A 27,679-nucleotide genomic window follows, 5' to 3' on the forward strand; every position below is an offset into this window, starting at 1 on the left:
AAAATGCAGCACTACTAACTCCATGTTTAATAAAATATTTGTATATATTTCTTTTATCAGAGTTTAATGCAAGTATAATATTTATAGATTAATAAAAGAATTTATATACTTTTGTTTTAGTTGAATCAAAGGTGACGATGCAAAATTAAAATGCAGTGGCTTTTAAAACTCTGGAAGATACTGAATTAATTTAATTTTAAGATTGGTATGAAAATGGGGTTTGGTCTCTTTCTCCTTTTTTGTTGACTGTATCAAGCCAGATCCTGAGCAGACTTTAATGTTCATGGAAACAGCTCTGTTTCTAGCAGCTCTGGACATCAGATGGTCCTGTATATCAGGAAGCAATTGATAAGTTGTTGATAAGCAATGTATTTTAGAAGTACAAATTCATTTACTATTGGTTATACTTTATTATGTAATATCATGTTACATATACTTTTCCTTAATTCTGAAAACTCTTGTTATACTTCACACTTTGAAGAAGTATAGAAGACAAAATGTCATCTGATTTGTGCTGTGTTTCATGTTCCTATGCCCTGTGGGAGGAAAGGAAAAGTAATAGAACAGACAAATAAATAAACGTGGTGTTGAAACTGGCATGACAGTTCCTGCTCTTGCACAACGGAACTGCAATCAATTTATTGTCTTCGTTGGTCAAATGCCAGAATAACAGTATAATATTATACAAGAGTAGATTAATTAAAGTGTAATTAGAATGGAATAAATTAAACAATCATAGAAGTTTGTCATGGGAAAAATATGTGTTTAGAATTAATTAGTTTTCAAATAAAGTGATATTTTAATTGCTCAGAGTTACAGAATCCTTAATTGCAGACATATAATTCTGGCCTAAATAACTTCAGTTGCTGTAACAACTTGATATATTTCTTCTCTGTCAATTCTTTTTAATAGTTTGTTACTAAACAAGATTATTGCTGGAACGTCTGCAAAAATGTCTGGAAGACGTTTAATTAAGCCCATGCTATCTGAGGACATTATTAGCTCTTGGAACCAAAAGATTTGTGGCTGATGCTGCACTATGCAGCACCCCTAATTAAGGAGGATGGGCAGGCAGAGCCCCGTGGCTGACAGATTGCTATGCATGGCTGAACTGGAGGCTACTCAAAACAGTCTTTTGATGGTCCTTGGCTTATCAATTTTCTGCTAGATTTCAATGATTTATCACATGTACAAACTTAAATTCATTCTAGCTCTGGTGTTATGATGAAGAGAGACTTGTATAAATCCTTTTTTCAACTTATTTTGTGTATATATAAATGCATATTCATATTCTTCAAGTTTTCAAAGTGATTAAACATTTGTTGTCTTTTTTGTCCCCCAATAATTTTATGAAGCGTGTTGTAGAGCTGAGGTACTATGGGCTTTTATGCTTTCTTTCTCCAAGCAAGGCTGGCTGTAGTTATATCATTGCACTTTCCCAAGCAATTAATGGTTTCAGAAAGTAAAACAGATGGGTGTCTTTTCCCTCATCTGCAAATAGAACCTGTTTATGAAACACTAGAATTTCATCTGTTTCAGCTCTATTTCACACTGTATTTTAGGCTCCCTTGTTAAAAGCTAGTGCAATAACATGAGAGGCAGAGGCTCTCATGTTTTCAGACCCCATATTTTTGGCATAAATGTATCCATGATATTTGTCTGTCTCCAAAATGTTTACTTCAGTAAGATTTGCAATGCCCAAAATGTTTAATTGTGTTAAAAAAGGTCAACCAGCTGATAGCTGAAGGCACATATGTCAGAATGAAAGACTGAAAAAAAATTATCAGTCTGACACAGGGGGAGTATTAGAATGATTAATGTTTATGTTAATTTATGGCTTTTACATATTGATTAATAGCTTTTTGTTCCAGTGACCAAAATGTGTAAGTGGCAATGAGATCCATATGCTAACTCAGTGTCTTTCAAATGATTATAATCATTCTTAGTTTTGTTCCCATGCTGAAACTATGTTTTCATACAGAAAATAATTGTTGTACAGTGACTTTTTTAAAAATTGCAGATGGAAGTATTTGAAAGTGAACCTCAGGACACAAGCCTGGGTTTCAATATTCTTGGAGGTTACACACTGACATTTATATACATTTTTCTTGCAAACTTAATTACTTAAAATCATAATATATTGTGGTTTAGCCTTGTTCAGGTAAGGAATGCTTACAGACAAAAAAGGTGCTAATGCTGTGAGGAGCCATTTATCTGAGTGGAAATCATTAAAAATGTGTTGCATTGCATGATGGTTATTAGTCATTTTCTTCCCTGCTCCCATTAGATTTCTTGGCATATCACCAGTTGCTGATAAGCAATTTTGTTTGCTATCTGTCCATTGACTATTACAATTAAAATGTGGAAACTTCCATCATTCATTGTCTAAATGTCAAGAGAGAAGGTAATTTTGGGAATCTCCTGAGGAAGGATGAACTCCTAACTTCCCTAGAAGTCAGTGGGAAATTGAGGTTCTCTGCATTTCTCAAACCGAGACTTTTGAAGTGTTTTTCTGAGCAGGCAGTCACTGTTAGTCATTAGAAATGATTTGGTGACTATTTAGAATGAAAGCTCTGACAGTGTTTAGTGTTCCCAACCTGTAAGAGGAAGGACTCCTGTCAGCTGTAATGTTGGCTGTGTGGCAACAGGTTTATGATATCAGCTAATAAAGGATTCTGTAACTAGGTCATATAAATCACTGCATTCCCTTTGACATTGATGTGTCGCTGACTAGCAAGTTTTGCAAGCAAGATAAAAATCTGTCTACAGTATCTGGATATGGGATTTTCTAGTGCAAGCACAAACTAATGAATGCTCCCAGTCCACTGTTGTGATTTTTTAAAATTAAGTATTGTTATTATCATAATTAATTTAGGTTTTGAAGTCACAAGTATACATCCCTGTGCTTAATCTGTACTTTGGCAGTTGTAAGTAAATAGTAATATGAAAAATAACCAATTCAAAAGAAAGCATTTCATTATCCTTACCTCTGAAAATTAAGAGTGCTTTATTAGTATATCAACTGGTTAAATCAAAAATTTCCACTAATTCTAATTTCTGCTTGACATCAATTTCTTGATTTTAAAATTTCTACTGATTTCTAATTTCCACTTGAAGTAAATTATTTTTTAAATTTGCTTTAAAGAAACCCCAGAAGTATAATACAGTTTGTATCTCAGTTTAGCACTGAAGATAGAAATGGGAGTTTTAAACTGAAAGCTGCATTGTTATATGACTGACAAATGAATTTTCATATATTCTGGGGCTCTGACCTTTGCAACTGTTTGTATAGTACTCCCACATCTCTTGATCAAGCTTCTGCTGGTTTTACTTTTGCTAGTGCATGTTTCTGTATTTGCACACAACAGACATATCGTGTGTTTCGGGCAGCTGGGGTAAGAGTCCAAGAAGCAGGGTGCTTGGCTTTTAATTTGGGATTTTCACTCTTCCCTAAGTGTTTTGTATGTGTTAGCTTGCTACAGGACCCAGAAAGGCATCTCTTTGTACAGATGAGTTACTTTTCACCTCAGGTGCAAAGAGATTTCTTGAGTCTCACAACATCTCTTTGTATTGCTGACTTCCCTGTTTCAGTGTGTTCTTTTGGTTTGTACATGCAAAATGAAAAGCTGGGCTTAAAAATTCGTCACAACATGTCTGAAGAATTGTTTACCAAATCACATACGGGCTTTCACACCATTTGTAGTCAATAACCTATAAAAATTCACTTTTGCAGTCAGATGAGGTGAACTTTAACTCGTTCAACTTGCGTGGATTTTTCTGGCATCTCTTTTAATGATGTATGAAAATGTTACTGATTTAATGGGTTCTTGTAGCACTAAATTCTTGTTCTCTGCTTCTGAGAAGTGCCACAGAGCCAGGCAGCATTTTGTGACAGCCAGGGATGTCTAAGATATTTCCAAGTGCTGCTGTGCTCCAGCACAATTCAGTGAGGGGAATTGGGTGCTCTGGGACCCTCGGGCTGTGTCGTGGCTGTTGAGCCACGAGGAAAGGCCACAGGCCTCCCGGCAGCCCTGGTACAGGGCGTTGCTTGCACTGAGAGTAGCTTGTGGTTTCACCACTGAGAAACCTCGTTGTCTGCTGTGGTTGGAGGCTGGAAATGTGGGAACATTGCTTTTGGAAAGCTCCTACTGCAAGGGCTGCCTGTTGGATTTTAATGGTGGAGATTGCAAATGTAATGGAACAAACAAAATTGTTTGCACTGCACTATTAACTTGAAGGGGTCTGTTATTTCCCCTGACTGCCTCTGCAGTTGCAGCTCATGACCCACTTCCAAAACACACTCATGCACTAGACCACAGCGTGCTGTGCAACAGGGCAGAGTTTTTCAGGGGGTGCAGGTAGGCACAGAACTGCAGGCTAAAAAGGGTTTTTGTATGAATGAAAAAGCTTGGAAAGGGGGGAGAGCAATTTATTCACATCTTTCTCAACTCATTCTTTGCTCTGATTTTTCCTTTGGGAGGGTGGCACCTGGTTGACTGGGAATTGTCAAAAAATAACAGGGATTTCATATATCTGTTTGTGAGCACACCTGGATGTGTTGGATATTTTGCAGTAGTAATTATGTCTGCACACCTGCTGGTTTCAGTCCCAAATCAGTTTGCCAGACATGCCTAGGGAGATTTATTTCTCTTATACCTGAAAAAGCTCTTTTACCACTGAGTTTTTACTACTCTAAATAAGCCTAAAGAAAAATAGAAGAGGATTTTTTCCTGTCTTTGCTTGAGCCGTTGGTATCTCAAAGTGAACTGTGGAGTTTGTTAGGGGGAGGAGGGTGTTTGGATGATATTTTAATAGCAATTTGTTTTTGCTTCAATGTGTGATAGAAATACAAGTGACAGGAGTGGGAACAGGAGAATTGCTGAATTCTGCTGGAATTTTTCCTGTGGGAATCTGTTAATGTTTTTAATTCTCTGAGAGATTTTTCTAAGGTAATCCTTTTGACATTTACATATTTTAAATGACTCTCATTAAATAAAAGCTTAACTTTTTTATATCAAATGCTGAAGTGATGATACCGAAATATCACTGCATAGAAATTCAGATGGTTTGAGGATTATTGTAATTGCAACCTAAGCAAAGTAAGATTTGTGAGGGATATTAATAGTGAATTGTTCTTTAAAATAATGTAATTTTGAAGGAAATTTAATTGTTCTGGCATTTAGCAGATGCATTTTCTTAGACAAAACCATTTTCGGTACCTCATGTTTGGTGCACTCAGCCATTCACTAATTGAAACCCTCATTTGAGAAGCTGCATTTCCACTCCCCACTTGTGTAGCAAATGTAACTTGTGCAGGAGCCCAAGGGTTTGCAGTGCACCTTGTGAAAAATACTTCTCGTTGTCTGTGTCACATCACTGTAGCTCAGCTCCTGAAGGAGGATGCTGTTACCAGCGTGGGGAAGGCTGGAAGAAATAAGAAGTGGAACATCTTTTTAAAAAAACCAAAGCCTGATGGTGAGGTATTGCCTCTCTTGCGGGTGATGCCGTCTTGCAAGCAAGTACTGCCATGAGCAAAATGATTCATGTACTCTTGTCTTTTAACTCCTTTCACAGGAGGCAGGAGTCATAGCATGAGGATAATAGCACAGGGAGGAACATATAGTGTAGCCCAGAAATGCCTTTAAATGAACTTTATTCTGTAGGTTGCACTTTGCTTGTTCAAGCCCTTGAGCCAGATTTTGCTCTCAGACCAGACTAAATACTAAGCAAATTCATTTAATTAAATTTGTTGCAGATATCCCCAGTTAACAAGAACAGATTGGTCTCCCTGAGGCTAGATAGAGTTAACAAGAAAATAAATGTTGTGCTAATTAGAGAACTCATTTTTAGACACCTGGGGTGAAACTTTAAAAACTCCTAGAGATGTAGGATTGAAAATTCATTTGGAAATGAGTCTCAGGCTTCTAAATCACTTAGGCACTTTTGAAAAATTTTCCCAGAGGCTTTAACCATCTCACAGTCATCATATTTAGCATGTTTGTAGCTGTCTGCTTAGCAAAGCACAGTATAACCATTATCTGTTTGAATCAGTACACCACAATGTATTATCCCTGTAAGGTAGAGAGACTGAGCTACCTGGTGAATTGAAGGTAGGCTGAATGTCATTTTTTTGAGGATGCTTGTGTGTCAACAGGAACAGATTGATGCTTTCTTGGAGTTAGTAAAGTACCAGTACACCAAATTTCCATCTCTTTGCAAGCTCATGGGATTTTCTGTAGGTACCTAAGAACTTTTTATTAAATCTTAAGTGACTTGTCCAAGCTTATGGATAACAAGGACAGGAAAGATGAAATTTTATAGTTCAACGCCTGCTGGAAGGAAAATGAGACACTAAATACTGTCACACTGCCATTCATCTGCCAAATCATGACAGGAAGTAGTAAGGACTCCATATACATTAGGTTTAATATTAAGCCAAATTTCCAGATTCACATACATGATTAGCAGAAAAGCAAGGAAAGAACCAGACTCTAAGGAGCAAAAAGTCCCTTCAATAGCTTGCAGCTCAGAAGCATGTTTTCAGTAGGTTTTTTTTTTCTGTAACTGGTCTGAGGATTTTTCTGAAATATCATCCTTGTAAAGACATGCATTAGTAGTGTCTGTTTCATGCCAGGTAAAACCCTTCCCACAGCCACGCACACACTTGCTGTCTGTCAGCAAAAACTTCTGTGTCAGTAATTAGAAAAATGCTATTAAAAACCTGCCTTGTAATCCCAGATAGCCTCTGGGTTGCTTCAGTTCTATTTCCTTGCTCAGTGCAGTGAGCCAGAATTGCTCCACTGTGAAGTGGGACCCCGCTCCTCTGACAAGCTCTTAGCTACTCTTTCATTTATCTGGTTCTACAAAGTGTCATTTTGAGGGCACCAGCACTCAGCTGTAGTGCCCCAAAGAGGTGTCCCTTGGTGACAAAATCCTCGGTCTAACAGGTTTATAACACGGGTGGAGCATGTTGCAGATGGGCACTTGGGAGCTGGATCTCACCATGGGGGCGAACCTGTACATCATGTACATCTGAAAATTTACTCCATCTGGATCATCCAACAACTTCATAAAAGAGATGAGTCAGGGCCCTAAAACACAGAGGGTATCCACTGAGCTCATTATTTTCATACCTAATTACACAGTGCTATTGAGAGAGAACTCCACATTACACTTGAAGAATCTTGTTTCATCACTAGCCCTAAAAGATAATTGCATTTAATTAGAGCCTATAGATACCATGATGATAACTGATCTATAAACACTCAAAGGAGACCTGCAAATGAGATGCATTAGCAAGTGCATCCATTAAACACAATTTGAAAGCTGGTACTGAGGTGAGATGACAATGAAAAGTTGGGCTGTTTTGCCATGGAACTCGTAGCTCTTGCACTCTATTCTGATTCTCTGCAATTCCTCTACTGTGAACTGGCAGGCAGACAAACACCTGCTGATCTTCCCTTACTGAATTTAGAACACTTTTTGTTTAATCTGGGGTAATATATGCATGAATGGGAAAAAGTGATGAGAGTTGACACCTGCAGTTGCAAAAGCTGCCCTTTTCTGTGTGAGGTTAGGTCACAAAGGAGGAAGTAGATGTACAAGCGTGGCTAGTAATGCCACAGATCAGGCAGCAAACACTTTTCATGGTGAAAATATTTGTTGTAATGCACGTTATAATGCATTTTCCAATGAACTGCAAATTGTACTTCCAGCTGAATCAGCTGCTGGTTGCCTTGCACAGGTCTGGAGAGTCATTTGCAACAAGTCAGAACACAGAAAATTTGTCCTCATCCTTCTCCAGTACTTGTGCACAGCTGCCTGCAAAGCTGTTAATGTGAAGGGAAATACCTGGTGAGGGGGCCAGAGCAGTGAGCTCCTGTGGGGATCACACAGGCTGTCCCTGTGAGCTCATCAGGAATTGTCCTCTCCCGTGGGGGACAGGGCAGTCTGCTCCCCCATATATCGGTCCTGCTCTCTGTGCTGACTCAGACCGCATTCGACTTGAAGCTGAAAACATCCATCTCTTGATCCTTTAGGGAATACAAACCCCTTGGAGTAAAATGTTTAGCACAGTAGTCACTCAGTTAATATGAAGTACTGCATTTTTTTTTTCAAGAAACCATGCCTAGAACCAAAAATTAAAACACTCTGGAGTAATGGGATTCTTGTGTGAAAATGATCATCACTCCCATCTCATCTGAAATTCTTTACCGTTGATATGTTCACTGCAGTGCTTTTCTGAAAAAATACAAAAGTAGTATTTTTGTGGGGAGGAAGGGGAAAGACTTAGCCAGGAGGCTAAAGTGGAATGATAAATTGCTTGCCCACCCAAATTATGGGTATCAAGTTTCTTGTATTTTGTAGCTCTTCCCTTTAGCAGCAGGGAGAGCAGCTGACCAGTTTGGGATTTACAAGTGTGCGAGAGGTGCTTGCTCATGTCCAGCTCGGAACCTTGCTGAGAGAGGAATGCAGCAAAGAGCAGGTTGGACACCTGCTTCATCAGCTCAAGAGGAAATATTTCAGCCTCAACTGGGTGGCAAATAGAAAAAACATTCAGTAATGAAAATTCAAAGAGGAAAGAGGAAAAGCAAGTGTCCTGCTCAAAATATATTTAAAGTTGTCATTTCACTTTAGGCTGCCTTACCCTCTGTGATATCTGTGTCTGCTTCTCACCCCCCAGTTCATTGCTCTGATGGCTCTGCCACCTCCGGATCCACAGTTTGTGCTCAGAGGTACCAGTGCTGCAGTCCACACTCTGCATTTTTCCTGTGGAGGCCCAGAACCTGATATCCCCCTTCTTTTCTCTGGGTAAGTACACCAGGATTTCTGGCTGTGCTGAGTGCCACATGGTTGTTTCCTCTTGAATTGAAGTGTATTATTTTGACAAAGTGTTTCTGGAGAAGACAGCAGCAAGCATGGTTTTGCATGATGGGTGTGTTACCTGTGCATACAGCTTCAGTTTTGGAAACAAAACAAAATAAAAAAAGGAAAAGCATCAGACTCTGATCCACCTCCATGCAGTGCTCACACTAACAGCATCTCTTCCTGCTGCCAGGTCTGAGAACGGGTTTATCCATGTCTGGAACCTGAAAACACACAGAGTGGACACAGCATTGGATGGCCATGGAAGAAAATCTGTCTACTGTGTGAAGACAATGGGTGGTAAAGACAGGCTTCTCAGGTTAGCAAAGCAGGCAAAAAACAGTGAAATTATTCTTGTCTCTGTGACATATTCTTGTCTCTGTGATTGAAGGGAAAAAAAAAAGGGGGGGTGGGGACAAAGGATTCTCTTAATTCTGGAGCCACTTAGTTTCTCCAACACATATGGAAATGTACTGAAGTACAAAAAGACAGAAAAAGGCTTGAATAAAGGGGGGGGGGGAAGATACAATTAATTTATTTATTATGTATCTTATGACATCATAACGACTTGGAATCTGTAGTGTCTTTATTACTACACTGAGAACAGTTTTTGGGTCAAGGAAATACACTTGGATTTGAAGTTCAAAAACTTTTCATAGCTGGTTCCTGGGGAAGATTGATATAAAGAATTTATAAGTAGAGGGGAGATGGAGAAAAGGGAAGGAGGGAAGAGAAGAATCAGAGATGGAGAGTGGAAGACTGAGCAAGAATGCTGAGTTTCATGCTTTTGCTTTGTTGCAAAATATCTTTGTTCTTGTTTAGCAAGGGAAGGTCAGGAAGATTTGTGTACTTTGGATTAGACAGGTGATCTAGAGTAGATGCCAAAGTGTCTGTATGATTAGGAGGTGTTCTGACATGTTTATCTAGAGAAGACATCTCATAATATACAGTGGAACTCATTAGCATTTATATTTCTTATCTGCTTAAGTACAATTATCAACACTCTTCCCCATAAAGTCATATTGAATGAGCATTGTTTGTATAATTATAGAGTTTTTCCATACCTCTATTTTTGCCGTATAGTTCTAACAGTTCACATAGCAGTGCAATTTTAGGACGGCATTTACCTGTATTTTACATTTCTCTCTTGTAAAGCTAAATCACAACAATTTCTTGCAGTATCACATTGTTTGTATGCCCAGTGCTGTAAATGTTGTGTCAGTTTGTCACTCAGCTGAACAGAAGTGATGTTGAAGAAGTCCCAACAGTCTGTAGATTTACATCTCCTCTGTTTTGGTTTCATACTTCTATCAGGTGATACTGCTAATTAAAGTAAGACATGGATAAGGGATTTTTGATGATAACAGGTGATAACATGAAGACATATATCCTGTGCTGCTGTAGTTTATGGATTGGAAGCTTCTGCACAGTGCTACTTTGTCCCAGAGCCAGTGGGATCACATAAATCTGCAACAATTCCTGCTGTGCCCTTTATGTGGCCTCCTCACTCTGCCTGCCTGGGAGCAGCACAAAGCCTCCAGGATGGGGCTGTGCCAAGGGGTCTGTGGGAGCTGCACTTGTCCCTCGGATGCGGCCGCCGCTGCTCTCTGGCTTTGGATGTTTCAGCCACAGCATTTCCTTGAGCAATTGCTACCAGTCCCTCTCTGGTGTCTCCACACGTGCACAGTCCTAGGAGCCCTCTGTGCCCTGCCTGTGGCTGTGGGAAGTTGACCACTGAATAACTGTTGCTTTTTATTTATCTCTGATGAGGTCTTTGTTGTCTTGCTGTTTGTCTTTCAGCTGTCAATTCATGACATTTCCATTTCATTGCTAGGGTGAATGAGTGTTACATGTGTGAATCTTTGGATACCTTTGTTTCCTTTTAAATTAGATCTAATCAATGATAAAATGTAAGTATTTTTATTGTGTATATGTTCAAATGCTCATGTGACTTTATAAATATATTCACACATATAAATAGCACAACTCAGCCTGATCAAGTCTCTCTGCACAAGGAAACAGAAACTGTGAATGCAGTGTATCTGACTGGCTTCCAGGCCCTCTCCCCTCCCAGGGGTGGTTGAACCTCTTGGCCAGTTCCACAGTCGGCAGAAGGGTGGTGGCCCTGGGGACACTGAGCTCCCCCACGCTTCATGAAACACGCAATTAACACCCCCACAGAAGCTGTTGGAAGCTTGGTCCATTATTGCCTGTGAAGGACCTAGTTCGAGTTACTGCCCTGCGGGCAGCCAGGCTTCTTCAGACTGCAGCTTATGGATAACTTGTTTTACTGTAACAGTCAGGGGCGCGACCAGAGGATCTGCTTGTGGGATTTAGCAGAGGGACGGACGTCAGTGACGGATTCTGTCTTCACGGAGCATGTGGGATTCTGCAGATTCTCTCTGTTAAAGGTGGCACAGGGGCGCTGGCTAATGGCCATGGCAGCCAGAAGCCTGGAGGAGGTAGGAAGTGTCTCTTTCTCTGTGCTCGAGAGGTTGCTTTTGGTACTGAAATGACATCATTCAGGAGGGGAAACATCAGTGCTGTTGAATTCTCTGCTCAAGAGCAGGCAGCACAAGAAGGGCGTTTTAATCACTAATTTTACTGCCACAAGGATGACTAAATTATATAATTCATGCTTTAATAACAAGGATACCAGCCCAAGATTTGTCTGGCATTTAAGCATTTGCAGATGCTGCTGATCTCTACATGTAGGAGTTTTGAAAACTCTTCTGGTGCTGCTGAATACTGGAAACGAGTCCTTCTGGGGAACTAATGGTCAGCAGTTCTGTCCTCAGGTGGAGGTGCTTATCTTCCACCTGAAGCTGAACTGTGTTTGACAGAAGAGGGGAGGTGCAGGTGATTTGTAATGCAATATATGGTCTTTCACTCCAGGCTAATTCTTTACCTGAAACTGGCGCTGGAAATAGTTGAATTACTATTAACAGCCAGAGGTTTGCTCCATGTGAGATAATTGCAGGGTCCATTTCAGTTCCTACTGGATAAGTCCACATCTAATACCACTATCACAGCACTCACTGACAGCTTTGTTTGCAATGTCCACTTCTGCTTTGTAGAAATTACAGTTTTGTTTTCTACAAGGGACTGTTTGAGGACATCACACAAAAATAATATCAAATACTTGACATCAAAATACCAAAATTATGAAAGAAGAAAAAAGTGGCATAAATATGTAAAGAAATATTGTAGCTAAGTGCAAATTGCTGATGAGCATAAAAGTTCACATGCTTTTCTGGACTAGAGGTTGTGTGCCTTGAAACTGAAAGTTGCATATTTTATACATGAAGTATTAAGGGCCTGTATTGCAAGAAAATGTGAACTTTTTATTATACAGAAGTTAAGCACCTATTTAGGTACTTGGTTGACTCACAGGCAGAATGTCCAGCCTTTTACAGAACTAGATATACCTGCAGACACAGCCACTGCACCAGTAAATAAAACCATTCTAAGTCCCATACCTTGTTCTGATCAAACAAAGAACTCCCTCCATTTTACAGCAGTGCTCAATAATACTTAAGTTAAACAAAATTGACAAGTGCATTCTTGTGTCAGCCAGAGAAGTCCCGGTAATGAAGAATTAAATAAGCATCTGACCCAAATAGAAGACGTTTACCCTGGTGTCGCTTACAACTCATCTCTGGTTTATTCTCATTTCTTTGCTTGGGCCCTGCAAGAGGAGAATGTTTTGCTGTCTCCTGAGGTAGAAGAGTTCCACTCTGTGTGTGAACCTTTGCATTAGAACTGTGTCATGTTTCAATAAATTCACATAAGCTCCCATAATATATAGTGCTTCCAAATAGGCAGCACTGTGTGAGACACAGTACATTTGCAGCTTATGATTAAAATTAAGACTTAATAAGTGTTTATGCTTGGCTGGTGTCCAAAAAAAGAGTAATTTTGTCTTAAAGCAGGTTCAGTCCATAAATAATGAGATCTGAACAGGCATTTATTTGTTCATGATTGCATTTAAATCACCAATTATGAGTTACATGCACTTTTCTTGCCAGTTTGCCAGAAACATGTTAAAAGCTTTATTAATGTGAAAAAGAAAAAGGGTGTGTTTCCTTGTGGCCAGTTTTAGCCACCCAGGAACACTATTAACCTCAGGCAAAGGCAAATCTTTCTCCTATTAAGCAAAACCAATATAAACACGGAACTTCAAGTTTTAGGTTACAGTTGTCAAAATATGTGAAGTAGTATTTATTTCTAAGGCTCAGTTGCCTTCAGTGCAGACAGTCTCTGGAACTGTCAATCCAGCTCAGGCAGCAGCTCATGTCTGCCTGCCTTCTGCACAAAGCTATTCTCATTGTTTTTCTTTGGCCTTTGCAAGCCCAACTGTAGCCCTTGTACCAGTTCATCTGTTTTTAGTCATGGTAAAGCAAAGATGGTTTGGTTTTCTTTTAACCTGCAGAAGTGCATTTATCACAGCACACTTAACCTCCTTTATTACATAAAAGTTGCAGTTTTGGTCTTGCCTAGGAGGCAGTGCCCTTTGGAGAGACAGTGATGAAAGAGGCAAGATGAGAGCAGGTCATCTTCATATTTATAGCCCGTTTCCTGCCACAGCTAACTTGGTTTTTATGTTGATAGCAAGAAAGTTGACGAGAGAAAAGCATCTTTTGTTAAGAGTGGAGCTCCAAAGAACCAGAATTCCCAGATGATCAAACTTTGGTCTGTTCCCAGGTTTGGTCTGCAGACTGGATGGCTCTTGGCTGTAGTCAGTATTCCTCAAATCTGGAAAACAGTTTCGTGCTCTATTGCTCAGTGGCTTTCGAAAGCATTGTGTGTTGTGTGCAGTACACTGTACTCGCAGTCCTAGAGTGCAGCTGGCTTTTGGCAGGCTGGCTGACAGCCTCTAGAAATAGGAAGATGTTCTGGCAAGCTTTGAACTAAAGGTACGGGATTGGAAAGCCATCGCAGCTGCCGTGGCTTGATTGATGGCTCCCAGAGGAGCCATATTTGTGTAATACCTCATCTCAGATGCTTAAGGAAATTCACACAACTGGGCTGTCCAACAGCACTGTTGGGCTCTTGCACATTCTGGAAGAGCCTACAGTGGCTGGTGATGCTGGATTTATCAAATATTTCAAGTCATTTAATTTTACCACATAAGGCAAACCATTGTTTATTTAATTAGAAGAAAAGATCACCTTGGTGATTAAGTATGCATGTGAGAAAGTGATGATCCTGGCAGCAGGTTTTTGATACCCAAGAGCTTCTGTTTCTCCAGAGTTCCAGGCTTGAGAACCAGCCCAGAGTTGAGGCACTGCTGTGTCAATCAAGAGTCTCAAAATCTTCCAGTGCCAAACTAAAAACGCAGACTCCCCTGATCTTGCCTGCCATCATCCTGAGCTGGAAATGAGCTACTTCCTTGGCAGAGGAACAACCTGCCCAGTGTTAAAAAAAAAAAAAAGAAAGAAATCAAAACCACCCAAACCAGGTCTGTGATTCATTACCATTGGTGCAAGCAACAATGGAAGCTGCTCTGTAGAGAGAACAGGTGTTTAACACAGCATTGTCTGACCCTGCTCAGACAACATTGCATTAAAAATACCTGAGTGCAGACACTGCTACAGCCAGCCTTAGCTGCTAATTCTGGGTTACAATTTGTTAGTGCAGTCAGCAGTAAAAAAAAAATCCCCTTTGCATGTATACACTGCCTGTGTTCCCATGCAAGCTCTGTGTTACTGTAACAGCTCAGAGGAGAGAATGCAAGTATCCACAGGTGAATACAGCCAAAAAATTAGCAACAGAGATGGAAAAAGGGGAAAGAAAGCAGGGTGTGTGTTCAGATTAAGCAGTCTGCAGTATTATCTGTTGTGTGCACAGTGTCATCCACTGTTTGGAAAGTAGGCTGTAATTAAATAGAAGAGTGGAAGAAGAGGATGTGTTCACTCTAGCAGTTGTGTCTGGTCTTCCCTAAAACAATGCACTTCTTTAGCTAGCTGTAGATTCCCCTTAAAGCTCCAATTTAGCATGCGTTCCTCACTTTCCTCCGGACAGTTTTTACTGGAAGAGCTTATACTAACCTTAATCACCTTAAAAGACTTGTGTTTTTAACAGCAGAATTTTCACCTGGAGCCTGACCAACTCCTGTTGTTTTCCTGATGTCAGGTTCAGATTTTGGAGCTGCCATCCAAGACGTCAGTCTGTACCTTGAAGCCAGAGGTGGGTGCCAAGCTGGGCATGCCCATGTGTCTGAAGTTATGGCAGGTAAGGCAAGAGTGCCTGCTAATTGTGAAATGTTTTCCCTGTGATTCATTTTATATGAAGCACATGAATCTTTCTTCACTTGGATTTTGATTTATTATCAAACCAATCAAGTAATTATACTATTAAAGGGGGGAAAGATTTGTGAACATCCTTAATGTAACTTTCAGAGCTTTCCAAGCTTTAATGGAAGATTTGCAAATGCTCAAGGAAAGCTTTGTATCCTTAGGATAGATACAGTTTTTGCATCAATCAAGAGGAAAATGAGTGACTTACCAAAGCCAGTTGTTTGATACGGTTTCTCACTGCATTAAGAATGATGATAAATAATTGGGTTGCTTAAAAACAGTGGTTTTAATGGCAGGTTCCATTCACTTCAGTGCCCTCAGGATGAGGAAACACTCTGAACATTTGTATTCCAGATATACAATAGGAACAAAATATTTATGGTGGTACTGACTTTGGACAAAAAGGTAAATAAAAGTAATTAGTGAAAAAAACCCACATTTGCAAAATATTTAGCAGATAATGTTTATGGGCTGCCAGTAGTGAACACAAGTAATACAAAAAGGTGGCAGTAGAGGGAGGAAGGAGTTCAGGTGATTGGCTTGAAATCTCCAGACAATTGGTGGCAAAGCTGACTCCCATGTAACCCCCTCACAACACACTGCTACAGGTCTACAGGACCATCTGAGCTGATGCCAGGTGCGTAATTCCTACAGGCTCATTGGAACATTTGTGTTGGTTTCAGCTGAAAACATTATCAATTGAAGTTTGAGGCCTCGGTGTCTGCACCCGAGATCCTGAACCAACTGAAGTCTAGAGGAATTCAGTTGCTGACTTCAGACAAAAGCAAGAGAGGCCATAGTTCAAGTTCCATGCTGTAATTAAAAACTAGGAAAAAAAAAAATAGGCTGATTAGGCTTTTGTTAAACAAAGTTTCTCCTAAAAATGCAATCAGTGTTCAGTGCTTGATGAAGTGAATGGGTCTTTCTGTCTCCTTGACATTTTTTAATAGATGGAGATAACTGGAAATGTTCAGTGTTGAAAATTTTTCTTGCCTGTATAAGAAGTTCTCTGTCTTGCCATATTTTCTACATGGATTAATATTGCTATTCCTCTAGGAAGCAGAGCAGGTGCAGTGTCTTAATTTTATATAGTTTTTAATTTTGTTGCCAGTGGGGATAAAGCAGGGGACTGGGAACTGGGAGAGGTAAATTATTCCGTGCAAATTCTGACTTTGGAAACTCACCATAACTTCCTAGACTGCACCAGGCAAGTATAGATAATCCCTTAGAGTCTCACAGCAGTATTTGCTCTTTTACAAATGTGTGCAACTTGGTTTAAAGGCACGGGGAAGAAGATACCCTTAAGGGAAATAATTGCATGTGGTGTACCAAAGTGATGCTCTGCATTCTGTTCTGTGGTTGCACTGGAAGTGGCTCGCTGAGTAACCCTGTAACCATAAACCAGGAGAACACGAGCTCACCCAGCTGCAGCCCTTCCTGAACAGAGGCCATCCAGGATTTCTTTGTACACCACTGTGTTGGGCAATACAGACATACCCAGGAGATGAACACTCCCAGCCCAGCGCTCAGGGGTTGCCTAAGAGACTATTTAATGTTGCTTATGGCACAGTAAATTAACAAGTTGAAACAAGCTGACAGGGAGAGCCCCATAAAGGTCTGAAGGAAGAGTGCTCGGGTTGCTTGTCCAAGAGTTTGGGGGCTGCAGCCAGGTACCATCATATTTTTCTGCAATTCAAGGAAACAACAAACCTCCCCAGCAGCAATGTGAATGAGAAACGTTACTGTAGAGCAGAAGGCAACTGAGATTAGGCTTGTAGATTAAGCCTCACTGGCTTCTCCTAAGCAGTCAAAAAGCTTGCAGCTATTTATTTTGCTCTTTTGAGCACTTTCCCCCCTTATTTTTCTAGGTCTATCCTTAAAGATATTAGTTCATTCAATTTCTTTTGAAGATTCATGTTCTTAAATACATTGTCTCTTCAGTTTCACACCTTCCTGCTATTACTAATTGGGTGGAGTAGGATTTGTAGGAGTAAGGATAGCCTTCCCTTAAATTTTTTGCACTCCTTGGGGAAGGCATCATATTGCATAATGGTGCAAACAAAATAATTCAACAAGAATAATACATGTCGAAACTGGAAATGCCGAGTTACTACTTTATATAAACTATTGCAATTATTCCTGTTGAGTTGACAGGAGATCACCTTTTCTTCCTTCCTTGACAGTTATCCAAATGCAACAACAAAATGTTCTGCTTAGGAAGAGCAATGATTTATAATTTCATTTTTTTACTGAAACAGAACATGCATGGTGAGACTTCTCTCCAACAGTGTCTGTTACTGGGAATTGAAATAAATAGGCCGTTGTGAAGCACTGCTTGGTGAGTCCAGGCTCAGACCAAGAGCTCCACTGATCTTTCAATAGCTTTTATTGTTTTAGTTCATGTACCCCTTGAAATATTACACTTCATATAGTTAGGAAAGTCAGGAAGAAGTAGTGTGGAAGACCTACATTTCATAGGAAACAGTACTTGGATTTTAAAATAGACCAGTCTTAGATCTCACTTGCAAATTACTGTTTTTCAAATCTAAAGTGTGATACCCACAGCACATAAAAAGAAAAGGTTTTGCTTGGCATTCCCAAAATGCCGAGCACTCACCTGTCTCTGCTGTCAGCATAAGGGTGAGGAGCTCCTTTGGAAGCCACCATCCCACTTGGAGTAGGGAGAGGAGCTGACGTGTTTCACTGCCTGATGACAGCTACCTTCTGTAAGCCCCCGGCTCTGAGGGAGTCTTCTGCTCACAGAAGAGCAGCACAAATAATTGTGGAGGTTTTTTATGCTCAAACTGGGGGCTTTTTCTAAACTTAAAAGTAGCTATGAAATACTTCGTTTTACTTTGAAGGTTTTACCCTTTATTAAATACAAATAAAATCTGGAATGTTCATTTTATTCAGACTTTTTTTAAACTTTTTTGATATCTGGTATCAAAACCCAGATATTCTTCATCCAAAATACCTGATGAGTTAACATTAATTCACATTTATCTGACATATATTCATTGCTCTGATGTTCTATTATTTCAGCAAATCAAGAATTTGACAGAAAAATTGTTCATAGTTCTGGGCACTAAGAGAGACCTGCTTTGTGGGCCTTTCTAGCCAGAGCATGCCTCCACCTTTTCAAAGGAAAAAAGGATCTTAAAGGAAGGAAGGAGGCTCCTTCAAGATCCCAGGTGTGGACAGACCTGTTCAGAAGGATGATGTAGGGGGTTTCCTACATTTACAAGGATTTCCCCTTGGTTTCCTTCTTTTAAGGAGAGGTGTTGTTCCATGCCCAGGGAACTCCATTCCTCATTCAAACACTTCTCTAGGCACAGTAAGGCCAAGGAAGCACATAAGGCTTCCTTATATACTCAGCAGTCGTTTTACTCAGACCACCCATCTCTTGTCAGTTTAACTCCCCCCAGAACATAGAATAACCAGTGGGAGAACAGCCTGGACCATTAATAGAGGCAGTGAGCCTTTGGCCACTACAGGTTTGTATCACGACATTGACAGCCAGCGGGTTTGAGCTCATTCAATAACGTGATACTGGTAAAAATTAATTCTTTATGTCCTTTACCTTTATTTTAATTGAATACTGACCATACAAATCCTGGAGGAGCAGACAGTGTTTGGAAAGGTCTGAATACCCTGTTGGATACATTTCTTAGATGTGCCTACATGAGGTGGTAATAATCCCAATGTCTATTTTGATATTTCTTCTCCTATTAAAGAAATAACTGGCATTAACAGATGCCTCTTTTTTAGTTGCTTTTCATTAGGGATTTGCATCTTCACTCTCGTAACCAGTTACTGCTTACAGAATCATTAGTCTTTTGGCCGGAGCAATGATGAATATTTTCCTTAAGTGTGACATGTAATCCAGTAATGTTCCCTTCTTTGAGTTATTTCAGAGGCTTAAATAAATTAGGTGTCTGCCCAGGGTGCCCTGCCCTTTGGCCTGTGACATCATTAATCAAAATAGCTTTCAGTTGGTTACAGTGGACTCGGGTGCCCATTAACCCCTTGGTGACTGACCCAGAGATTCCTGCTGGGAGGTTCAGTGTTTACCTTTGAGCACTGTGGAGCACCTGAGCACACGATCCCTCTGTGCAGCCCTGCACTTGGCAGTGTGGAACTGGAACCCCTAAGCAGGGCACTTCTCAATGCTCATACAGGGTTGTATTGCTTGAGAGTAACTCACCTGCTCTGTGGAATTTTTTTTAAGAAGTGCAAACAAAGTTCAGACCATGAAATAAAGCTCCTGAAAATTTCAGGCAGGCTCTTTTCAGGTGCTAGAGAGGGCAATAGTTTGGATTTTCAGACAGATATTTTCTCTCTCTGTATGTATATATATGTGTGTGTATGTTAAATATGTATAATATATATAAAATTTAGAATTTGATATGTAGATATAATGCTGTAGTAATGTTTAGTAATTTAGTAATGCTTTCTGTAAGTGGATGGAATATCAAAATTTGACATCCAGACTTCTAAATTTTTTTTCACTTCTACACCAGTCAGCATTTTAATTAATTCTCTTGGTGCTTGGACTAAAACCTACACAGGGATGGTAATTTTCCTAACAGACTATTTACTTCTCAAACAATTTTATTTTTCCTTAATCAGCTCAACTGTGATTCACAACCTGTGCTTCTGGCTGGCTATGAAGATGGATCAGTTGTCCTCTGGAATGTATCAATGGGAAAAGTGTTGAGCCAACTGATTTGCCACCAGGAGCCAGTGATGAGCCTTGACTTTGATGCGGAGAAGGCCAAGGGGATCTCGGGCTCATCTGAAAAGGTGCTTAGCATCTGGAGCCTCAATGAGCAACAGAACCTCCAGGTCAGGATCACTGGCCCTCTAGTGTCATTTATCCCACTTTGCACTAACAGTTTGATAGACTAAAAAAATATTTAGTCATGAAGAGGAGTTGTTGCAGATCTCTAGCTAATTAATCACAGACTGGTTAGAATGTCTGTGCTATGCGACTAGACTTAGCAAAAGATGGTATTTTAAAAAAAAAGAAAAAAAACCCTCTCTCACATGTTTCTGGTTTTACCAAAGTTGCAACAGGCACACAGGCCTAGCATTACTCAAGCCATTGCCTCTGTATCTTCATTTATCACATTAGTAGTATCCAGCTCTCGGAATGTCCTAAACATTATAAATGAGTTATAAAAATGAGAAACAAAGGATTGCTTTTCCAAAGGTTCTGCTTGAATGGCTATAGCAAGCTTTCCACTGTGGGAAAGACAGAAGTATTCCATTAAATACTTCACAAACAGAAAGAGTAGGAGTAGCCCAGCTAGCACCAAGATAACATGAGGTTTAGGCACCCAGCTTCCTTTGGCACCTACAGAGCCCAGCGAGAGACACAAAATCAGGCAAATGGCTCCCCCAGTTTGTGTCTGAGCTGTGGTACCGTGAGTGGCTGGGTTAGAAGGAGGTCGTGTAATCCCCAGCTCAGGCTGTGCTAGGGAATGGCCATAAACACTGCTTTCATCTAGACAACTTCAGCCAACAGTGCCAAGGCGCTAAGTACGATTTGGAAATGTAGGTGTGGAAATAAAGTGCAAAAAGGCTCATGAAAATTAAAATGGCCCATGCATAACATCTCCACTGCTGAGTGCTTTAACCTTTTTAAAGTGTCAGTTGCCCCATGAACAAGGGAGAGGGCCTGAACCAGCCCCTGTGTGCCCATGAGAGAAGCGAGCTGCTGGATACACCAGTTCATGGGAGAACAATAATTGCTGTTCCACCTTGCAGCTTTTATGGAGATTTTTTTTTTAAGTAGTTGAGCAAGTTAATGCTGTTTTCTGAATGATGCTAGAGGAAGAAAAGCACATGCTGGGACATCCAGTGGTGACTCGTCACCTGGGGGACACTGTAAACGTGTGGAATCTGTGAGGCATCACCACAGCACCTGCATTTCTGGGGTGGCAGGGCACTAAGTGTGTGTGGTGTAAACACATCCAGTGGAGGGGAAGCTTGGAGGACATGGCACTCAACGAGGAGGAGTCTGAACTTTAATAAGCAATACAACATGACCTGAAAGAGGCACTCCACACTCTGAACAAGTAGTGAAGGTGTTCTAAGCCCCAAGTCTGACACACAGTTGTCATGGTTTGGGTTGGTTGGTTTTTGGTCATGTTTGCTCTCCCACTGCCCAGCCTTCCCCTGCTCCCCCATCTGCACCAGGTGTCCTTAACTCAGGGAATTGGAAGGAAGGTGAGCAATCCCAGTAGGAAACTTGGTACTGAGACTCGTTCTCTAAGGTCAAGGCGACAGAAATCTGACATCATGACAGGCTTCTTAAATTTTCAAGTACTCTGGTGGTGGAGAGAAAGCTGTTCTTTCATTAATTAAAGCAAAACTTGTTTGCCTAAGTTCAAAGAAAATATTGGGTTTTTTACTTATTTACTTATTTAAAAGCACATTTTACTTATGAGTTAACTGTATGCAGGGCTACAGGCACAACTCGTGGGAAAAACAGTTGTTCACCTGAAATATTCCAAGTATTGTTTTTCACAAGGTGTTCCCATTCCCAGGGGATGTAGGATTTGCACCTCACCTTCAGCACCTCACACTGAGAGATAGAAAGTTTCCTCAGAAGAAATTTAAATGCCAAATATTATAAGCTACAAGCAATGTTCCTGTGCTTCATGGGAGCATGAATGCCCTAAAAAAATGCATCTTTCATATGAGCACTAGAGATTGTCAAGGACATAGATTAAGTTTTTTTCCACTATTGCATTAATAATATAAACCAGATGGGGATTTTTTTTCCCTTGACATTCCAGGTACCTGAGGTAATGGTAGACGTTGGAAAGCCACTCAGTGGCACATTATTTTTATTGTAAAAGGTTTTAATAAGTAACCGTGGTGCGCAGCTATCTGCCGTTGGAGAGGGAATGACGCAATGATGGTCCTGCAGCTCTGTTTTAAGTGGCAGTGTTCCAGTGTGTCAGTGAATAGATGATGAAGGTAACTGCAGAGTTTATTGCTATGGGGAAAGTTTGGTGTATTGTCTTCTACAGGAAAGTTGCTGAAATCATCACTGTCAGCAAATGACGGGATTGGTTATGAGCCTTCTGATTTAGATGAGATAGTGTAATTATGTGATGATGTTTGTGGTAGAATGTAGGAGGTAAACAGCTTCTGCAGGTGAATAAACAAAGTAGAACTAAGAAATCTCATAACCACAGAAGCTTCTTTATATATGACAAGAGAAAAAAATCCTATAAGCTGTAATGTAATTTTTGTTGGTTCAGTTGCTGAGATGTTTCCCCCAAATGCTGAAGCTTAGTCTACTGCTATTTTGGCTATTTTCCTAATTAACAGAGGGCTTAAAGACATGCTTTGGGTGTAGATGCACATGTCCTTGGTCATGACTGGCTGAAAGCAGCTCACCTGTTTTTACCTCTTTGTTTTCTTAATTACAAGCTGGTTTTCTGGTTAGGAAATTATGTTGCTATTTGACTGCTGTAGTTAGTGATTGACTGTAGTAAGTCCCAGGATGGCACAAACCCTGGCAGTAGGATTACACCTGGCTGCATATACCTTGAGCAAGTTTTCTCCTTTGTGTTGCATTTCTCTCTCACTCTTGTATTTGCAGATCATGCACAAATGCCCACTGTTCCCTCATGTTCCATAGCCAAAAGGCATCACCATTACAGGCTTCCTTTTCAAGTTGTAGCTTGCTGAGGACATGCCATTTCTCCAGTTGCCCTGATTTTGCTGTATGGATCTTGCCCACATAATTGACAGTAATGATGGGAGCACCACACCCAGGATTGGTTATAGCCATTAGCTAATAATCTCAGTTACAGAGTAAGGCCCAGCCTACATTTGCCAGGCTGGTGATGTAAGGAATAAATCCTCCCTTGCCAGGATATTTACACCAACAAAACTTCCACTGAGGCCATGCTGCGTTAGACCTACGCTGGGGAGTCTGGAACATATGTACTAACAAAAAGCACAGGTTTTACAGTAGCAGCCCCACAAAAAGGCCCCCATACAGCCTCCTATTTCTCATTAGGCTTGTGCAAAACTTGCTGTCCTCTGTTCTGTTGTAGACACAATCTTCAGGTCCTCTTTAAAAAAGAAATGTATAGAGCCTGTAAGAAGCATGTGAAGTTTCATTCAGCCTTTTGTCTTACCGAACTGCACAGCTCCTGCTGTTTGAGTAGGTAGCTGGGCAGTTCTTATATAGTTGAAAAATAATTGCTTATGGCTTTGTGCCTGCAAGATTCCAATATGTGTTCAGCTGCATCTGAAACCAACCTTGACCAACATTCCTGGAATTTTCTACATCCAGAATAAAGGTTAAAATTGTGTGCAATTAGTATGTTTTTATAACCCTGTACTAGCTATGCATCATGGAATGTCCTTCAAGGAGGAAAGCTGCTCAGGTGTAATGTGCTTGTCAATCCCTTCCTGCCTCAGACAAACAGTAAACACCACACAGTGAATTAAAACAGGCACTGGATGATACTAAGCTTTGGTACAGGATAGCTACAGACTCAGGCTTAAGGAGATAGTGGCATTAATGTGTCATTTCCAATTGTACTTAAAAATAATAGCAGTTCAAGACCAGCTTTATAAGCCAAAGGTGTTTTCACCATTGTGACAGAAGCTGAGCTGTTCCAGTACATACACACACACACACACGTGTGCATATTCTGCATGTGTTTCAGAGGCAGATTGCTCGCTCATACAAGTTACCTGAGGTGAGAACAGCAAAGGTGTATTACTCTGAGCTTTGTGCTGCAAGAGAAGCTCGTGTCAGTGAAGCGAAAATGTTTCTTTCCAGGGGCTAAGTCCTGTGCAGCCCCAGTGCCTCCTGAGGGAAGCCAAATGCCTCCCAATTAAATTGTGCCCCTCAGAAACCTGTGCCCCAGTAGTCTCCAAACAGTAACAAAAGGCTTCCAAGACTGAAATCAGTAACTTGGCCATAATGTCTTCCTTGGATTTGGTGTAAATAGAAGTCTCTTGGGAAGGAGTACTAGAAATACAGATTTCCTGACACTGTAACCCAATACCTGGAAGCATTCCTTTCTCAAGACTGAGGTAAATGCTACAACAGCTTATTGGGGGCTTTGTGAGGAGCCACAGTAGTAGAAGTGAGTAGCAGGTAACTTAAACATCAGCTCAGAAGGGTCTCAGCTTGGGAATATTGGAGAAGCAGGGAAAATATATGGCCTTAGCTTTGAACATTGCAGCTCATACAAGAATAGCTGGAAGAAAAGGACAAAGCTCTGCTCAAAACCTTGACTCAGAGCTTCACTTGTGACAGAATATATATAGCTTTAAATGCAAAATAAACTAAAAGCATACAAGGGATGGGTTTATTTTGTGAAAATTACTCTGAAGATGGGAGGCTCAAGGTGTTTTGTCTCTGTCTATCATTGTTCTCACTGTCCACCACATGGTGAAAAACTCCACTCTCCACTGTCTCACACTGGTGTGTGGGGTGGGCACTACACCTGCTGAAGTCCCAAAAGATTCCTTTTTCTTCTGTTTTGAACAATTAGAGCTCATCTGTAACTTTTTCCCAAAGGTTTACAAAACACACGAACTTGTCAACGCTGGCATATCTGATATCACCATCCGTGCAGACAAGAAGATTTTGGCAACAGCAGGGTGGGATCATCGCATCAGGATCTTTGGCTGGAAAAAGCTGAAGCCCTTAGCAGTGCTGGACTATCACACAGCAACTGTCCACTGTGTGTCCTTCTCAGATCACAGCAACCCCCGGGAGAGACTGCTGGCAGCTGGCTCCAAAGATCAGCGCATCAGTGTCTGGTCCATATATGCTCAGACATGATACATTCTGCACTGCCATGGACTAGGAAAACAGGACTGGTGGAGCAATCCCTAACTCTGGAATTCAGACATGCATGTGGGGAAGTGGTAGAATCTGTCTCCAGGCTGAAGTGAAGAGTCCTAGGTTAATTCTTATGCTGCTTGTTTAAGCTGTAAGTTTTGTCTTCCAGAGGGGAAAGTAAATTTTTAAAATTCATAACAAGCAGAACGAGGCCAGTCACAAACAAAGACCGGGAATAAGTCACTTTGGGGTTCTGCTACAGGTTTTGCAACACCTTTCCTTTGGCAGGTTGCTGACATAACTTGTGCCAATATCTTTTGTAAAAAAAGGACTGGAATCCCTCAAACTGCGGTGGGGGTAGAATATGTCTGTTTGTAACTAATTTCTGGATCCAAGAATCTGAATCAGTGTAAAATATCACTCTTTCTTGAAAATTTATACCCATTAAACTACCTCCAGTGGTTTCTCATTGTCAGTTACTTTTTCTTCCCCGTAACTGAAAGGCTATCAGAACACCCTTGATTTGTTCACACTTCTGTCAGTTTCTAACTTAAACCAACAGCCAGGAATGTGACTAGGGACGGCCTTTGGCATTTATGAATTTCATTATGTCTCCTGTCACCTCAAGCCTCACAATTAATCACAAGAAGGGGAAAAAATGTCCCCCAACACTGCACTGCAAAGCTATGTAAAGCCTTTTACAGAGCCAGTGCTAAATCCTTTCCATAGACTGATGAGCTGAAGGATTTAAACTCAGCAATCCAATTAGCGCCCTTCTCCTTGGAGAGTTAGGGGTAAGATTCAGCGTGGCAAGTCTGGGATTCAGCTGTACACTCCCATGAACATTTAGGGGAATTGCATGGGTAAATCCTTATCCACACAGTGCGAATGGCTCCATTAACTTGTCATCTCTACAGTCATGGAAGCTGAAATTCATTCATGAAAGTTTTTTTGTTTGACTCACAAAGCAGCATTTGCCTTCTTCTAAAGTGTATTAGACACACACCAGTGTGCTGAGAGCCAGGGTACTGCTGCATTCAGTCACAAAGCTGCAGTGACAACTATGTCCAGGCTGTGCACTGTTGATACTTTATTGGAAATAATTGTTTCTGCTCTGTAGAAAGGTGGAAATCAAAGAAAAAGTGACCAAAAATGAACAGCAACATCAAAGACTTCAGGAATTATTTCAAGGATGATGCCTTAACACACATGCAAATTAAGGTCTGTGTCTGTTATCCAGCTGTGCCTTGCAGACAGAGAATACTGCTGGACTGAAAGCCTTAAGCACCCAGCCTGATGTTCTTTACATTAAAAAACAGAATCAGGATACTGTTGCCAGGCTTTTCTAAATAAAACGTGGCTTTACACATTTTAGAGTGTGATAACACTTCAAAAAATGCATTTCTTTGATTATTTCTTTACTATTCAGTAGCTGCATGGAGGATCACATTGCAGCTGAAAGTTAAAGCCTAATTTTGAGTGATCCCGAGTCAAGGGGAGGTGATGGTGTTCATTACATCTTCCAGACAGAGTTGCACATCTCCACCCATCATCCACCTCCCACACAGAAGAGGAGCAGCTCCAGCCACAGCCTTGTGGAATGAGATGGGGTCGTTCTCCACAAACCTGCTGCTGGAAGAAACCTTTCCTTCTGTTCTTTTTCCCCTTTCTTAAAGCAGGTCAGAATTGACGTAAAGAAACAATGAAATAAATAAATGGAGAAAGTGTTGTTGTGCGTGGTCTGGGCACCTGTCCTAGGGAGTTTGCACAGAGATTTCCTTTTGCCTGTGCTGTCTGGTACTACGCCACACGTGGCCCAAAGGGTGCAAGCATTCCTCTTCTCCGTGGCAGCAAACAGCAGCCTGCACTGTTGGGCAATTTCCACAGAATTGAGCTGTAGGTTTAATGCTCATCCAGCAGGAAAGGAAATCCAGGGCTCACCCATCTTGGGTGAATGGTTAGTGTAGGAAACAATTTTTGATGCAAATACTCTGGCATTGGCACAGTGGCATCCCTCTGGAAAGAAAGGATTAATACCCTGTGCCTTATTAAGAGCACTATTAGATCAGAGCCTGGAAGTTAGGAATTCTTGAGTATATTTTCTCTGAAAATTGCCATTTACCATCAACATATGTGTCTAAAGTAATTAGGGAAACTCATAAGGGATGTTTAGATTTACGAATGGGTCTTTTGGAAGATACTCTAAAGATTGCTGGTGCTTACATTTAACTTACTGCCTTTTGTTGGGATTAAATATGTATGTTTGTCTGATTAGGTAGATTTAAAAACAAACTTAGTCATGCAAGTACAAATTGAAAATGAGGACGTGAACTGCATCTCGACAGACACACAGGTGAGAGTTTCATCAGCTTCAAGGGGAAGGACACAGCTGGCAGGGCTGCTTGCAGGAACAGACCCATCCTTTACTTCCCATTACCAAACCACTATCCATGCCATACTTTTTCACAATACAATTAATTCATTAACACTTTATATCACTACTGATTTTATTTAAACACCCAGTAAACAGATTTTTCTTTCACATTATAGTTTCCTTGAAATGAGCAACCAGACTACACTAGTTTGACTTAGAGTTGAGCCTAAATGCAATAGTTTGATTGTGAATTACAGTCTTGTAACAGTTTATTTGCTTAAGGAACTAACCTGGACTTCCACAAAGAGGAAT

At 40.7% G+C, this 27,679-nt stretch overlaps 1 protein-coding gene across 2 annotated transcripts in view; it reads left to right on the top strand.

Moving 5' to 3' along the window:
- GNB1L (G protein subunit beta 1 like) overlaps nt 1-25,422 on the top strand; it is a 42,628-nt gene extending 17,206 nt beyond the window's left edge. For both annotated transcript variants that reach the window (XM_082293310.1, XM_082293309.1), the window contains exons 2-7: nt 8,684-8,811; nt 9,059-9,184; nt 11,165-11,327; nt 15,001-15,099; nt 19,794-20,009; nt 24,727-25,422. In XM_082293310.1, coding sequence (XP_082149436.1) covers nt 8,696-8,811; nt 9,059-9,184; nt 11,165-11,327; nt 15,001-15,099; nt 19,794-20,009; nt 24,727-24,993 — 987 coding nt within the window. In that variant the 5' untranslated portion in view covers nt 8,684-8,695 and the 3' untranslated portion in view covers nt 24,994-25,422. The remainder of the gene's footprint in view (nt 1-8,683; nt 8,812-9,058; nt 9,185-11,164; nt 11,328-15,000; nt 15,100-19,793; nt 20,010-24,726) is intronic.
- Nucleotides 25,423-27,679: the final 2,257 nt, after the last annotated feature.

The sequence above is a fragment of the Coloeus monedula genome (genome assembly GCF_965178545.1).
Source record: "Coloeus monedula genome assembly, chromosome: 18".
Taxonomy (NCBI): Eukaryota; Metazoa; Chordata; class Aves; order Passeriformes; family Corvidae; genus Coloeus; species Coloeus monedula.